The 17,240-nt window shown below is 31.7% G+C and overlaps 1 protein-coding gene across 4 annotated transcripts; it reads left to right on the top strand.

Moving 5' to 3' along the window:
• The first annotated feature begins 10,850 nt into the window (after window positions 1-10,850).
• LOC125422829 (uncharacterized) lies at window positions 10,851-14,461 on the top strand. 4 transcript variants are annotated; one of them, XM_048475012.2, is made up of 9 exons: window positions 10,851-11,001; window positions 11,311-11,437; window positions 12,194-12,274; window positions 12,368-12,456; window positions 12,553-12,627; window positions 12,925-12,986; window positions 13,062-13,121; window positions 13,693-13,890; window positions 14,041-14,461. In XM_048475012.2, the coding sequence occupies exons 2-9, from the start codon at window positions 11,315-11,317 to the stop codon at window positions 14,124-14,126; spliced, it is 774 nt and encodes a 257-aa protein (XP_048330969.1). In that variant the 5' UTR covers window positions 10,851-11,001; window positions 11,311-11,314; the 3' UTR covers window positions 14,127-14,461. The 4 variants fall into 4 exon arrangements, with proteins under 4 accessions (XP_048330969.1, XP_048330971.1, XP_048330968.1 ...); XM_048475014.2 differs by having other exon boundaries at window positions 10,868-11,001; window positions 11,315-11,437; XM_048475011.2 differs by having other exon boundaries at window positions 10,953-11,109.
• Window positions 14,462-17,240: the final 2,779 nt, after the last annotated feature.

Below are 17,240 nucleotides of genomic sequence, written 5' to 3' on the forward strand. Positions count from 1 at the left end.
TAATAATAACTACATAATAATTGATAACAATTTTAATTATAAATACTATTGATAGTAAAAAATAGTAACAACAAAAATTATAATAATGATAATTAAAAAAATAATAATAATAATAAAAATAATCATAATAAATAATAATAGCAATTACGGTTACAATAATAATAATAGCAATATTAACAAAAATAAAAATAATATTAATAATAATAATGTTAATAAAATCAATTAAAAATATTATTAAGAGATCAAATCATGAATAGATAAAGTTTTATGTTAAAATAATATTTTAAAATCCATAAGATATAATAAAATATACACACTCGTAACGGAGGTATATACGATATCATCTAGCATGCTACGCAACCTATGATTTCAGTTGTCACCGATACTATGCTACCAGTACAAACCAGGGATAGTTGCCCACATTGGTCGTCCGATCCCTTAGACCCATAGACAACATAGTTATGAGGCTAGCTTTTCATGGACCATGTCGGATCGTTGTTCCCGTACAATATGGTACGTACAAACATAATATAATATAAAATATTTTTATATACTTATAAACATGTATGCGTATATATAAAAAGATATTTTATGCATCATAATATATATCAGTGATGTCTGACAGTATCTAGCATCCCGAGCACCGCTTGACGGGGAGGTTAAAGAGAGAAACCTGCATCCGACCGCCTTGGCGTCCCAACAACACCGATACTATAACCCTTAATCCCGGCCATGGAGGGGGCGACTATGGCCAGTATCAAACTTGTGCCCTCCGTCCGATGGCAACACAGGAGAGTATACAACCTCCACGCTCATCACATCCACAGTTACAGAACACTGGCATGATGTGTTACACCAATACCAGTGGTGCCAGGCTGTACACAGCATCCCAAGTACCACTTTAATGGGAGATTATAGAGAGAAAACCTGCATCTAGGCTGCTCTGGCATCCCAGCAGCGTTGACGCTATAACCTTCAATATCGACTATGAAGGGAGCGGCTATGGGCAATATCAAACTTGCCTACCATCAGTCTAATGGCAACCGCGGGAGAATATACAACTTGTGTGCTCACCACATCCACAACTACAGAACCCCGATACGTGTATGGCGTATAGAAAATCGATAAAATTTTGTAATAATATAATTTAATATTATAAAATTTGAATTTTAATAAAATATGTTTAAATTTATGCACTTTTATCAAATCCATGAAACTAATATCCTTTTCCAATACATCATCACAAATCCATCAATTTAAATATTTAATATGTGTCATCATAAATTCAAATAGAAATTTATTTAATTAAATATAAATTCAATAATTAAGAATCACAAATATATTCTTCAACCCATAAAAATAAAATTTATCTAACAAACATATTTAAATCACATACGATAGCACTGTAAAATTAGTTAACAACTTTTCTTAATTTCTACAATACACTTGATTTATTTTCAAAGTATTAAATATCACATAATATGTTATATATAATTAAATACATAAGAATACTTTTATTATGCATCAAACTTCAACAATAAAATTAATAATAATTTAACAACAATTGAAACTGCAATTTCTTAATTTCGAAGATATATATTAAATGCTATACATATTTACTTCAACATAACTTTGGCGTCATAATTTTAAATAACAATTTTATTTAAGCATTAAGCACATAGATTCTCATAACAGAATATTTATACATGTATACGCATACATATATATATACAAGCATATATATATATACATGCATATATAAATTTCTCCAATATATATATATATATATATTTATTCACCCATACTTCTTCATATACGCATACACATTCTTTCAGCAATTAAATATATGTATACACATACTCTTATACCCACAAAATATATATGCATATTGATATATATATATATATATATCAAACTAGCACATATCTTAGGATGCACACACACTTATATACATGCATATGTATATATGAATAAAACTCATATATTTTTACAATCATACTACACAACATATAGATGTACACAAGTATATATACACATATATAAATACTCATTTATATGCATTCATTTACACTTACATAAAATAAAAAAAATATATATATATATATATATAGATATGTGTGTGTGTATTTATATACCCTCACATATACACACATATATATGATCACGTTTTTCACACATACATGTATATATATACATATACATTTATATATATTTTCAGATATATTCACACTCATCTATATATATATATATATACACATACATAACCTTCTAATGAATATACATATATGTATTTATATGTTCACCATGTATTTGTGTGTATATATATATATATATCAATCAAATCTACACATATACGAGCTCTAAATTTCATACAATAATCTCAATCAAACCCAATAAATAATCTTACACAACAAATAAACACAACACAGATGCTACCTTGGTATTGTATGTCTAAAATATTACAAAAATATTTCTTAAGCTTCCGTAAAAACAAATGACCACACAACTAAGATTCTAAAGTCCTAATTTCTTGTCATGACTCAAGAATTGCCAATGTTATCCACCCAATCGAATGCGATTGGCCTAAACTCAAAATTTGGGGTTTTTCAACATCTTGAAAATTAACTTAAATTAATCATTCCTTTAGTCTCTAATAATCATTAAGGACCTAACTGTAATGACAATTGACTAAAAACTTGTCCACTTTCTATCCAATTTCAACATAAATACAACCTAGCTCCATCAATGGCAACTTCCTAAATACTCAATTATAATTCACATTCTGGCTACCAATTTGAAGTTTATGATGAGAGCATCAAGAATATACCTTCAATTGGTCCAACCACCGCCGGAGGTCACCGCAATCATGCCAAGAAGTTGCTGCCAAAATGAGCTCTATCATATCTCGCGAATGAGCAAGATTTGAGCCAATCCAAGCTTGGAAACAGACTCAGAGGGCCAAAATTCAAGGAAAAGGACCAGTTTCAAGGCCGGTAACCACCAGAAAACCGACCAACTGGAACAACACCGGTTGACTGTGTTGAGTGCAGATGCCGGCACGTCCACCAGCCAACGGACCAGAAATTCGATGGCCTGGCTCGCCCAGCCATGGGCCACCATGCTGTTTGGAGCGTGTGGCCTTCTGGCTGTCAGAAAAGGTGCAGTCATGGAGCCCAACGAGAGAGGAAGAGAGAGAGAGAGAGAGAGAGAAAGAGAGAGAGAGAGAGATAGAGAGGAGAGGGAAGAGAGAGAGAGAGAGAGCACATGCATATGGGGAGGGAGAGAGAAAAAGAAAGGAAAACAGAAAAGAAAAAGAAAAAGAAAAAGAAGAGAGGGAGAGAAAATAATAAATAAATAAATATAAAATATATATATATATTTTTAATATTTTCATTATTAAATTACAGTAACACGTGGCACTTTTCCAATGCGACACATGGCACAAATTAGGACTGTCACAAATATTTTATTATCCAGTAAAATCAGTTTTGGAAAGCATAAACACAACTTTACAAACTTATAACTTTTCAATCGTAGATTCGATTTAAGCGTACCACCAGTCTACGGACTCATATCAATGAGCACTTTTGTATAACACATGGGTCAATGCTAAACTTCCTATAAATAAAAAGTCAACCATGGGATCCACTGGTCAACCCGGTCAACCTTGGTCAAAAATTCAAATTTGTAGCATTTTGTTGGTTCAGGGTGTTACAATGAACCCAGACAAGATCTAGTTTTTGTTCCCCTGCACTAGTTTAAAACTTTTAAAAAATTTATATAGTATCTTTAAGAAATGTTTTTGAGAAAGTGTAATTTTTCTCCCAAAATGAATATTTATTCTTTAAATATAGTAATGCTTCCCCAAAATTAGATATCTCATCTCAAGTAAAATATAACTTTATTAATAGATAAATTAAAATATTCATAAAGTCGTATTCATAATATGGCTTTATAAATATTTCGCTTTTGATTTTTTCTTCATGTAAAGTAAATGAGATGAAAGAAGAGAGGGAAGATGGCAAACTAGGGCATTTGTACTAGAGATATTTTTCACGTGGAACAGACCTGGATTTAAACGACAAAAACATGGGCATCCATGGTAAGGTGTGGCCTACACATGAGTTAAAGTGGAAGATGGCAAATTAGGGGCATTTTTGCTTGGGACATTTGCAAGTGGAACAGACCTGAGTTTTAACCACAGAAACATGGACCTCCATGGTCTAGCAAGATCCGCACATGAGTTGAACTGGAAGATGGCATATGAAGGCATTTGTACTTGGGACATTTTTCAAGTAGAACATGCCCGGATTTAAACCACAGAAACATGGCCTCCATGGTCAGGTGTGACCCACGTCCACTTTTTCTCCCTCAACATCAGCCCCTCCATAATGCATTTATTGGGCTCAACAGAGAAAATTCATCATTTCAAATACAAAAATTAAACTTTCTTATTTTTTTTTTAACAAAAAAGCGAAGAAGAAGAAATTGATCGATCCCGCTTTGAGAAATTGGCAGAATTTTCAATTGTTTGCAATGCATTTTGATTCAACTGTGTTGGATTGTGTTTTATCATTTTACCCTTCTTTTTTTCTTATCTCTCTCTCAAACTAATTATTATTAAACTTAGTTGTCGTCCTATTGATTAGCTATTTTTTTATTTTGGATGATGCTTTTGTTTTTTTGAATAAAATAATCAACATTTGAGTCATGCTTCTTAGATTAAATATTAAAGTTGTTTTAAGATTTAAGTACAATTAGAATACCTATCTCCAAAAAACTTGAAAAATTTTTTTAAGTAGAACAACAAACTAGAAGAAAAAAAATTAAGATGAAAAATAATGTTAATCCTAAATTTACGCTAAAACAAATACAAAGTAAAAAGCAAACACATACAAAATAAATTCCTAAAATTTTTAATAAATATTGCCTATAACTTCTTGTAGTCATAAAGTACAAAACAATAAAACTTTAAAAACTTATCGCTTATTTTATAATTGTAATACTAATAAAAATCTACTTTTAATTTATTTGTTAATAAAGTCATATTTTATTTGAGATGAGAGATTTAATTTTGGGATATACTATGTTTTAAGGGTAAATATTCATTTTAGGGGACAATTGCATTTTCTCAAAAACATTTCTTAAAGATACCGTATACATTTTTAAAAAAATTCAAACTATCGCAGGGGAATAGGACCCCAGCATCCTGCCTGGGTTCACCCTGTCTAGAAGATCGATTGCAAACAATTGAAAATTCTCTCAATTTCTCAAATCGGCATCAATCAATTTTTTTCTTCATTTTTTTTTTAAAATAAGAAAATTTAATTTTCGTATTTGAAGGGATGAATTTTCTCTATTGAGCCTAATAAATGCATTATGGAGCAACAAATGTTGAGGGGGGGAAAAGTGGACATGGGCCACACCTAACCATGGAGGCCATGTTTCTGTGGTTTAAACTCAGGCCTGTTCCACTTGAAAATATCTCAAGTACAAATGCCCTATTATGCCATCTTTCAGTTCAACTAATGTGCAGGTCACACCTAACCATGGAAGCCCATGTTACTGTGGTAAAAACAAGGTATGTTCCACTTGAAAAATGTCCCCAGCATAAATGCCCTTAATTTGCTATCTTCCACTTCAACTTATGTGTGGTCATAATTGACCATGGAGACCCATGTTTCTATCATTTAAACTTAGGCATGTTCCACTTGAAAAGTATCCCTAGCACAAATGCCTTAGTTTGCAATCTTCCCCTTCTTCCATCTCATTTACTTTCTAAGAAGAAAAAATTCAAAGCGAAATGGCTGCTCCACAACTTCCCGTGATTATCATCGATTTTCTGAAGGATGCTGTGGATAAGTGCATTCGAGATCTTTGTCAACACGTTCAAGAAGTGAGAATTGAATGTGAAATCAATAGAAAGCACAATGACAGAGACTTCATGAGAATGATTGTTGTGGATGAGTTAAAGGACCTTGAGCAGGTCGAGGAAGTTATCTTTAACAAGAAGCGCCATACTTGCATCCTAGTGATGAAGGAGGCTTTTCCTCTCCATGAAGCCGACAGAGATGGATTTGTGACATGTTAGGTGAGTGTATATTTATTTATTTATTTTTAATTATAGAATTTTAACAATAATCACTAAATAAAGCAATTCTTCTCTACATCATCTTCGATATTTTTGGGAACAAGACGACTGAAAGACTCGCACAAACAATTTTGAAGTGCAACAGGTTTGGGCACGTGAGTTGAAATGGAAGATGGCAAATTAAGGGGCATTTGTGCTTGAGACATTTTTCAAGTGGAACAGACTTGGGTTTAATAATAGAAACATGGGCCTCCGTAGTTAGGTGTGGCCCACACATGAGTTGAACTGGAAGATGACATATTAGGGAATTTGTACTTGGGACATTTTTTAAGTGGAACAGGCCTGGGTTTAAACCACAAAAACATAGCCTCCATGATCAGGTGTGGCCATGTTCACTTTTTCCCCTCAACATCAACCCCTTCATGGTGCATTTGTTGGGCTCAACAGAAAAAATTCATCCTTTCAAATATGAAAATTAAACTTTCTTTTAAAAACAAAAAAAAAAAACTAAGAAGAAGAAATTGATCTATCCCGATTTGAGAAATTGGGAAAATTTTTAATTGTTTGCAATGTATCTTCCAAACGAGGTGAACCCAGGTAAGATCCTGGGGTTCTGTTCCCCTGCGATAGTTTAAATTTTTTTAAAAATCTATATGGTATCTTTAAGAAATGTTTTTGAAAAAATATAATTGTCCTCACAAAATGATCTTTCCCCAAAAACGAATGGAAGGAATTATCTTATATGGATCTTGTAATCTTTTCTCACATGGTATCTAATGACCATTCATTTTATGCTTTTATAAGTAAACAACCTAAAAAGAGCATGGTTGCAAAGTATTGAGAACCCACAAAGCAGCTGGCAGTTCGAATTTTCTATGTTACACTAGTTTCTCCTGCTTTACAGATGTAGATTAAGATTTAAAATCGTGCATTTGTTTGAATTTAACTGCATATACGTAAACTTATTGTTCATTTGCCTTTCCCTTGTTACTGAGGTTCGCGAATAATGTAGGGTCTTATTTTACTTTTTTCCAACTTTTATGACCCGATGAATAATATCAATTATTTGTGTACATTTATTTTTACCAAGAAGCTGGAAACAACTTAAAGATGGTACATCTCCCCTCATATATAGTATTCTCCCACTGGAAAGACCCTACACTATCATGACGTTTGGACTTTTGTCCTGGAGCAGGTTTCATGGCTATTAGAATTTAGAAATTGCAGCTGAAAAAGTGCTTTTATACAAAGTTGCACCATTACAATCATGCATATATAGAGTGTGTATGTGAATTGCATCCATTTTTAAATGTAATGTCAATTGTCAACTTCCAAAAATGAATTGGAATTAATTTTCATCACCATTTCGAAGAATGTAGACCTGCTCAGTTGATTACTTTGATTAGAATTATTATAATGCAAATTGCCCCATATTTGACAAAATGATAACCATGTATAGTCCAAAACAATATTATTCAACTTCATGAAACAAGAATTTATTGTTTTTAGTGTAAGTTGAATAGTTCTCGCTAAAAGAGTTTGATCAATTAGACAAAACAAAACCAAAAAAAAAAAAAATGTTCAACTTCATGAAACAAGAATTTATTGTTTTTAGTGCAAGTTGAATAGTTCTTGCTAAAAGATTTCAATCAATTAAACAAAAAAAAACCAAAAAAAAAAAAAAGGGTTCGACCAAGAAGGGTGATTGATTGCAAAACTATAGGCCTGAATAAATGAACTTGGTCACAAATAACTCAAATGAACTCGCTAAACATAGAAGGGCTAGAAAATAAGCTCTACATTCTAAGTACCTGAGTTGTTGACACATGAGCAATACTAAGTCCCTGCTGTAGTTTTATCCTCTAAATCCATCTATCCTGAAACACATTCACTAAATTAATCTAATCCAGAGACAATACTTCAAAAAATGTTGAAGTTTTAGATCAGACTTGAGAATTGCAACCTTTATGATCAAGTAGCATCTGAAACTGACTGAAAACAAACTTACTTATAAAGTTGGAGAAAATGAACAACTCGTAAAATTTAGTAAATTAACTTAAAACTGGGATTCTGTTTAGTCAGCAGGAACAAGAATATGTTTTTGATTTATTTAAAGGTCAAAAGGCAGTATTGTAAAGAAAAGGAATATACTGCTTTAAATATCCTGAGTTAAAAAATCGTAGAGATTTGAAAAATCGTCACTTACTTATCCTAAAGTTTGCAAAATTATCACTTACCATATTTAAGGTTGATTTTTGACTAGAATAGTAGATTGGCTTATGAAATATCTAATTTATCCTTCTATTCCAAGATAAACGTCAAACCTTGTTTTATCATTTTTATAATTTGACAATAAATATTAAAAATATATTATTTGTTTATGTAACAGTCCAGTCCACCCCTATGTGATATTGTCCGCTTTGGGTTTAAAACGCGTCACAAGGGAAAGATATCCACATCCTTATAAGGCATGCTTTGTTCCCCTTTCCAACCGATGTGAAATCTCACAATCCATCCCCCTTGGACCCAGCGTCCTCGCTGGCACATCGATTCGGACACTAGCTCTGATACCAACTGTAACAGCCCAGTCCACCCGCATGTGATATTGTCCATTTTGGATCCTGCCCGCACAGGTTTAAAACGCATCACAAGGGAAAGATATCCACACCCTAATAAGGTATGCTTCGTTTTCCTTTCCAACCGATGTGGGATCTCACAATTTATCTTTCTATTTATACTGTTAGTTATTATAGAAATCCAATCTCTAATAAATGATGTCTTTCTAACACACATTATTATAAAGTAAATGGGAGAACAATAATATAAATTTCATATTTACTTTAGAAGGATAAAATATACTTTTTATAAATTAGTTTAACCAAAAATTAATAGTAAGGACGTTAAATGGCAATCTTTCTAAAGATTTGAATAGAATAAGCTTTCTAAGCATAGACAATAAGTAATTATGCCAATAGATTTGAATATCAGGTCCAAAATGCAATACATTATAGGGCATGTCGCCATTATAATATATATTGAAGTATGCCACATGTATAAGCTCCAAAGTTATATATCTATATATGTATATATATATATATACACTCTACGTGTCTATTTGCTATAACTAATAAAAATATAGCTTTGTCAGTAGAATTTTGTATATTAGATATTTTTTTTAAATAATTTTTATTAAAAAACTAATATAAGTGTTTGAAAATAAAAAGTTGTATTAAATACTGATTGGGTTTCCATATGAATTTTTTTTTTTTTAAAAAAAAAGAACTTTTATAAACAAGCTCAAATTTTGGAATTTTTTGAAACAGCTTAGAAAGCTGCTTTGTTTTTTTTTTTTTTTTTTGGGGTCAACAAAGCTTGTTAACTCTTACTTGTATACTTTCATTTTTTAAGGAAAGAAACTTTTGACCTTTAAGTAGAACTTTTGATTCAAAAAAAAAAAAAAAAAATTTACTAAACAGACACTACTTACCATTTAAATGGTGAACCTAATATATTAATTTTTCTATATTAGACGTAATTTAAAAAATATATCAAATTATATATAATTGGACATTAAATGACCAACATAACAGGATTATTTAACATATATATATATATATATATATACATGGATATAATACATAATATGAGATACATTAATGTGGAGTCAATATACACAAATACTTTTTTGAATACTTACATGAGTTTCATATGTTATATAATATAGTCTCTCAAACATCTTAATTTAAATATTATATATAAGAATAACAATCTATTTGGTAATGACTGTTGATAACAATTACAGGTACTAATTATATATCTAATTTAAAGTGTTGTCATGTGATTCCTCTTCCTAATTTATATATATATACACACAATAAAGGCAAATTATATTGGTACCCCTTCTATTTACTATTTTTGCAAATATAACTATATAAAGCATATATATATATATATATTGTTTTTTTTTTCTTTTTGGGGGACAATCATAAATATCTTTTTGTTTGATTATTAGAAGTATGGATTCAAACCATCATTGTACAAAAAAGCAACGGTTTTGCCGCTGTGCTGGGCTTTATTCAGAAAGGCTACAAAACATCTATTCAAAACTTTCTCAATTACAAAATGCCAACTATTTAAATATTTTTATAATAAATGAATTAGATAATTTTAAATAATTAAGTATTTTTATTTGTATTTATAAAAATATGAATTCGATCTATAGTTATATATAATAGAAAGATTTTAAATAGTTTATAAAATTGATGATTTGTTCCAAAAGAAAAAATAATATATATTTTTATAATACAAAAGTACATTTGAAAAGGTTTTTTTATTTTTTTCTTGGGGTGAAAGTGCATCTGCCAAAGCTCAAAAAACACATATGAGTGTGATTATTCTTTAGAAATAACAATCTTTTACATCCATTTAAAATACATAAACTTTTGTTTTTGGGAAATGTGTAAAATATTAAACTATTTTAAATTTTAATCCAATTCAATTCAATCCCATTTTAAAAAATGGACCTTCAAAACTCTATTAAATTACAATCCCATCCATTCACTTGGAATTAATAACATTTAATTCTTGAACAATCTGTTTATTTATTATGGAATTGACAATGGCTTCTTTGCGAGCCAAAGGAGACAGTTTGAAGGAAATTATATGTTTAACCATGAAATAAATAAATGCATGTGGATAACATGCAGATTTCGTTTTCACTTTTCAGGAATAAAAAATAAAAAAAGAGACAAAAAGAGGCCAAAAAAAAAAAAAAAAAGAAAAGCTAAGAGAGCGCCACGTGGAGTCTCTTAGGACTCCAAAGGCGGAAAATCAAAATCAAAAGCAAAGCAAAACCTAGGGTTTGGTTTTGCCCTCAATGCTGTCTGTCTAGTATATTTATCTTTGAGCGGGTATTCAGCTTCACTCTCCATTACTCTCTCTCTTTCTCTCTCTCTCTTTTATTTATTTTTGAGTTTTTTTTTAATTATTTTTTGACTTGGCCAATCTCCCCAAAAACGGTACCAACCCTAACCCTAACCCTAATTTTCTTTCATGTTGGTTTTTTCGCGATTCCTTCTGCATTTTCATGTTTAGGATCTGTGTTTCTCTAATAGATTATATAAGATTTTATTTTATACGCATTGTTTATTTCTTGCTGATTTTTTCTTTTTTCTTTTTTGAATTTTTTTATTTGAATAATTTTGTGCTCTGCTTGGTAGAAAGATGGATCGTTATCAGCGGGTGGAGAAGCCGAGGCATGAAACCCCAATTAACGAGAATGAGATTCGCATTACCACCCAGGGAAGGATGAGGAACTACATTACCTATGCTACCACTCTCCTTCAGGTACTACCCACTTTTATCCAGTTTTCTCATATTTGCCAAATATTGGAATATGTATATGTTTTCTGTTGTATTTATCAATATCTGTTAGTTTGTGATGTTTACGTTAATGGGTCTGTTTATTCTCACTTGTTATTTTGAAATGCTTAGTTTGTTTACAAAATTTGTTGACTATATGGATCTCTTTAGATGGCTTGTTTGCTATTACTGTTGCCCTGTTTTGTCAAAAAAGATAAATGTTTTTCAATTGACATATCTAGAAATTGGTTCTTGTTGTTATTGGTAACCTTATAAAGGTTGGAACTTGGAACTTGTTTAATTTTAGTCGAACGCAAACACATATTTCATTATAGATTATGATTGGTTAAAGCAAATTAAGTGACATTTTGTAGGTGTTATTTTGCTTGAGCTGTGCCGTATGATGTGCAGATACATGGTTTATTAAGATAGTCAGCGTTCTCAAATATGCTCTCTGTATATTTAGAAGGTTATGTGTCATGTGGCCTTTTATACTGATATTTGCAAGGATGAAATTTCAAAGTTTGGTTTTTGCAGTTATGTCCCATGTTTTAATTATTTGCACAGTTTCAGTTATCCTTATTTTTCTTCAGGGGTGTCTCTTTTTTTGTTTTCTTTTTGGTGTCTCTTTTTTTTTCTTTTTTTCTTTTTTTTTCCTTCTCTTTGTAAAGTTTATAAATCATTTTCTTGATTTTAGTTGTTTGCTTAATTTGAGCCTTGCTCTTCATTCTTCAATTACAGGAGAAAGGATCTAATGAAATTGCACTTAAAGCCATGGGTAGAGCTATTAACAAGACTGTCATGATTGCAGAACTGATTAAGGTTTTTCCTATTGACACTTGATGCAACCATCTATTCCTACTTCTACATATGTACCTAGTACTCATTGAGTCATTACAATAATTTTTCCTTTAGAGAAGGATTGCTGGTCTTCATCAAAATACAGCTATAGGTTCAACCGATATAACTGACATGTGGGAGCCACTTGAAGAGGGCCTCCTTCCGTAAGACTCGTGTCATTATCTGTTCCCCATGTTTAACTTTTTAATGCATAGATTGTCTTTATTAATATTTTGGGATTGTTATTCCCCCAAATGCAGCCTTGAAACTACTCGCCATGTATCAGTGATAACGATTACTTTGTCCAAGAAGGAACTAGACACATCCTCCACTGGGTATGTTGGAACTGTTTTCGTACTAAACTTATTGCCGATTTTTTTTTTAATTATTTATTTATTTATTTATTTTACCAATAATGATTAACATGTGTTTGCAGATAAACTCTCTGTCCCCCTTTCTCACTCTTTTGATGACACAAAAATATATACATTTTTTTTAATCAATTCCGCTTCACTTTGATGATTGGAACATTAGAAACCATATTATTTTCATCTAAAACCTGGGTGTTTGGCGGCGTATGCATTGTTTAGCTCTTTGAGTTATTCCAGTCCTGTAATTTTTCCATAATTTAGGTACCAACTGCCGATTCCAGCAGATCAAGTGAAACCATGGACCGAGTATGATTATGAAGGAGGTAAAGCAATAATTTGTCATTGTCAATTTGAATATTTTCTTAAGCATTCTAATGATCATTAATTTTCTCCTCCAGATGGTTCTCCTAACACACGAGGTAGAGGTCGCGGTGGTCGAGGAAGAGGTAGAGGGAGAGGTAATATGCAAGCTCTTTAGTAATGCTCGAATGTGTTTTGTATCCTAGTTTGCATGTTGAGGGTGATCTCTTTGTTAGGTCTTTGAATTTGATTGTTTATAATTCCATCAGTACCTTTTTCTTGTAAATGTCTTGTCTTGGGTGACTGGTGCTTTCCTTTAACCATTTCTTAGATTACCAGGGGATTAATGTGTGGATGGAGTGGAGACTTCTAAGGTAGTTCAATTTTGTGTGAGGGCATAAAAAACACCAGTATTATAGAGTGTAATTTGAAAAATGGTTTTTTATTTTTTTATTTATCTATTTTTTCTCTTTAATATTTAGTGTGTATATATATATATATATATTTTAGCGAGCATGATGATTATGAGTAGGTGAGTTATTTGGATAATTTGGCTTTTAACAGGCTAAAATTTGAAAATATGTAACCATAAACTGCTAATAAATGAATTTGAACCCCCTTTGTTTGGCGGTGGTGTTATTTCTTGTTGTCATCTACATTTTTTGCGAGTATTTAACACTTGTTATTCAATAGTTTGAAACAGCAGTTTGATAGTTAGTTTATGTACAGGAAATTTTAACAACGGAATAGTGGAGTACAACGGTGATAATGGCTTTGATGGTGGGCGTGGCTATGGGGGTAGGGGTCGAGGTCGTGGAAGGGGGAATGGTTATCGTGGCCGTGGAAGAGGCTATGGGGGTGGAAATATGCAACCAGAATCAGGTGGTTACAATGATTATGGGGGAGGGGCACCTCCACAATATCGTGGTAAGCTTTTATTTTTATGTTATGGTATCACCTTTGTATTTATTTTTATTTATTTATTTTATTAACTTTTTTTCAAATAAACTTATGGGTAAAAATACTTGAAAAACTCATTGTCTTAACATTCTTCGTGTGTTTCTCATCTCTCTGAAGGGCAAGGGCGTGGACGAGGTAGGGCGAGAGGCCGTGGTCGTGGTAGGGGTTTTAGATCAGATGGGCCAGTACAGGCTGCTGTCTGAACCCAACATAAGGTACTAATTCCAATTTAGGTTGTGGAAAGCTTTGGATGCCTGCTCTGCTAATTATGTCTATTTAATGGAAATGGGGGTGGGATGAAGGGGATTGGAAGCGGGGGGTATGAGGTGGTGATGAGTGTATCTCACTGTTACATTTCTAGGCATACTAAAAGTTTTAATGAGCTGCCCACTCATTGACTGTGTGGTAGCCGTGTTTTTGTAGTTTCGAAAGTAGGAGAGAATTCTTGTTTAATGCCTGATTAGGACTTTGGAAAGTTGTACTACACCTTTGTCTTTTAGATAATAATAGAGCAGTACATTCAATTTTTTATTCTTAATTATGCTTGTCCTCTTTCCAAATTTTTATTTTTACATGTGTATTTTTCTCGAGTGAGTAGGGGTTGTTTCATTGTTTGGGTATTTGACCATTCCGGTTATTTTGAACACACCCTCTAAAGTGAGAGATGGAAGTTTTGTGTGAGCTATTTTAACCAAAGTTTACTTACTGCCTGTCTTTTTATGTCATATTTATGAAACTCTTCAAACTCTGAACCAAACATTTGCTTATTTCTTTCATAGGATCTCATACGTGGATTAAGTTGTGATGTTTGTTTTATCTTTTTACATAACATTTCTCAACAATTTATTGTTTTTAAAACTAAAAAGTAACTTTTTAATTCATCGGCAAACAAGGGTTATTTTTTGAAGATTTCTCCCTGTTTTACCTTCTATGGTAAATCGTACATTGCTCTCAAATAAGCTTGCACTTAAATGATAGTGAGAAAACGAAGAAGAAATTTGAAATACAAGTTTAAAACTCCTTTATTTTACATGCAAAAAATAAAATAGTGAAGAAGTAAAATGTTCAAAACCAATATTGGCAATCCTTTTAGCAAAAAGTTTTGCGCGCATCAGCTCATAATCGTTCGATAAATACTCCTATGACTTTAATATCTTTTTGGCTGACAATCTGTTTGTAATCGCTTTTCCTTTTTTTCTTTTTTCTTTTTTTAACGAGAAAATATAAATTACTTTTAGATCATTTATAGCAATTTTTTTTAAATAAATGTTAAACTTTATATATATATATATATATATATGTTCTTATCTCCCGTGTTTAATTTTTTAAATAAGTGTAAAGGATAGGAAAGTCAGGAAAATTAGAGGGAAATAAGGCATAAATGATCTAATAAGGAAAGAACAGACAATAAACATATAAATCAGATTCCACTTATTATTTTTTTCCCCCAAAACCTAAAAGCTAAAATTTGAACAGTTCTATTTATTTGTTTTAAATAAAAAGAAAAGAAAAAGATGATTATGAAAAATATCTTTACATTTAAAGTTTACATATAATTTTTTTGAACGTGAGTTTTCATATAATTGGACGAGAACCAAGATACAATAATCCTTTCAAACGGAGGCAAATATTCAATTGACAAATGTTGTAATCATTGTTCAACATATGAAAGAAGTAATTACACAATCCTAAAAATGATGCAAGCAAACAGAAACAGCATGTAATAGATTAGACCAGCTGATGCAGAAGGACTATAACTTCTACATCAGAAAGATATCCAAGACACTCCCAAAAATAAAATTTTTCATCTGGTCATCAACAATATCTCTAATAAATTGTTTTATAGATGCTTTAATCTCAGATCAGCTTTAAACCATGGCTGTTTGAGTCTGGTGCCCAAATGAAAGGATTAAAATGCAAACAAAAAGCTAAGCCATCATACTGTTTACTTCAGAGTAAGAACAGACACAAAAAGGGGCATTTCTTTATAATGGTCATTTAGTATCAAGGTTTTCTAAACGAGGCATATTTATCTTCTATCATCTTTCCATTTCATCATAGTTCCATCAAGAATCCAGCAAACTGGACAACAAGCTTAGATGAGAACAAGAATGCTCTCCAAGGGCAGAGATCTGAATACCAGCCTCTCTACTGTTTATGACAGCAAATTGAGCAGCTACATGGTTAAACTGTTAGAAGAATGCTCAAGCATATGGGTTTATATCTCAAAACAAGTGGACAAAAAAATTATCATACAGACCTGAGAAAGTGCAGGTCTTTGAAAATATATGTATTCAGGGAGTAATGGTCTAAACTTATAGAAAGGCACTTGTGAAAATTAGATAGGCAATAATAGAAAGTGGGACACAGTTGCTTCAATTGAACCCCCTCCAACATTTCATTAAATAGAAAGGCACTTCTAAAACTTGTTCAATCAAACAAACAATAAAAAATAAAAATAAAAATAAAAAAAAGAACTGCCTCAACCTGTCCTACTGAACACCAACACCTTATAAAGAAACCCAAAGCTTCCAGAGTCGTACAAAAAATAAAATAAAATAAATAAAGAAGAAGATGAAGACGCAGGAAGAAAGCAATTACCTAAGTGATTTTGCACACATAATTCAGTCAATAAGAGGAAATAAGAACAGAAAGGTAAATAAGAATTCAAAAGAACAATCAGAAAAGTTTAATGCTTAACTTCTACGAAATTAAACAGGGGAAATTGAAAATACATTCCCTAGAGTAAAACCAATATTTGACTTCAGAACAACCTGACTGAAAGATCCCAAAAACATTTTCAAGTAACCAAACAGGTTTACTATAGCATTCGATGGATAAGAAGAAAACCATTAAAAGAGTACTTATCTTTCCACGGTACACACAAAAACATTAACGGGAGTAGGAAAAAATTCCCATTTTTGGCAGTTAAAAAAAGATATGAAATTGCTAAATCTACAGATCAATGTACTATTTACAGGCGAAGCATAGCAATGGAAGAAGAAGAAGGAGCTGACCATGGTAGATAACACTGGCTTTCTAGGGACATACCAAATTAAATCCAGCTTGTGGAGTCTATTTATGTATCAACTCTATAGATCTTCCCATTTAGATATGTCCTCTTTTAGCTAATCAGAACCAATTACCAATTCCAGTTCTTGTAGACTAATTCTAAACTAGATACCATGAATCAAACACATTTGACCTCTTCATCTGAAATGTGGTTTCTGAAATATCGAGCATTTGAATCTCAAATGTTATATTTGACAACCTAGCATTAGCCATCTCTCTGATTATATAATTAAGGATACTCATGC

This window comes from Ziziphus jujuba, chromosome 5 (assembly GCF_031755915.1).
Source record: "Ziziphus jujuba cultivar Dongzao chromosome 5, ASM3175591v1".
NCBI classification, from domain to species: domain Eukaryota; kingdom Viridiplantae; phylum Streptophyta; class Magnoliopsida; order Rosales; family Rhamnaceae; genus Ziziphus; species Ziziphus jujuba.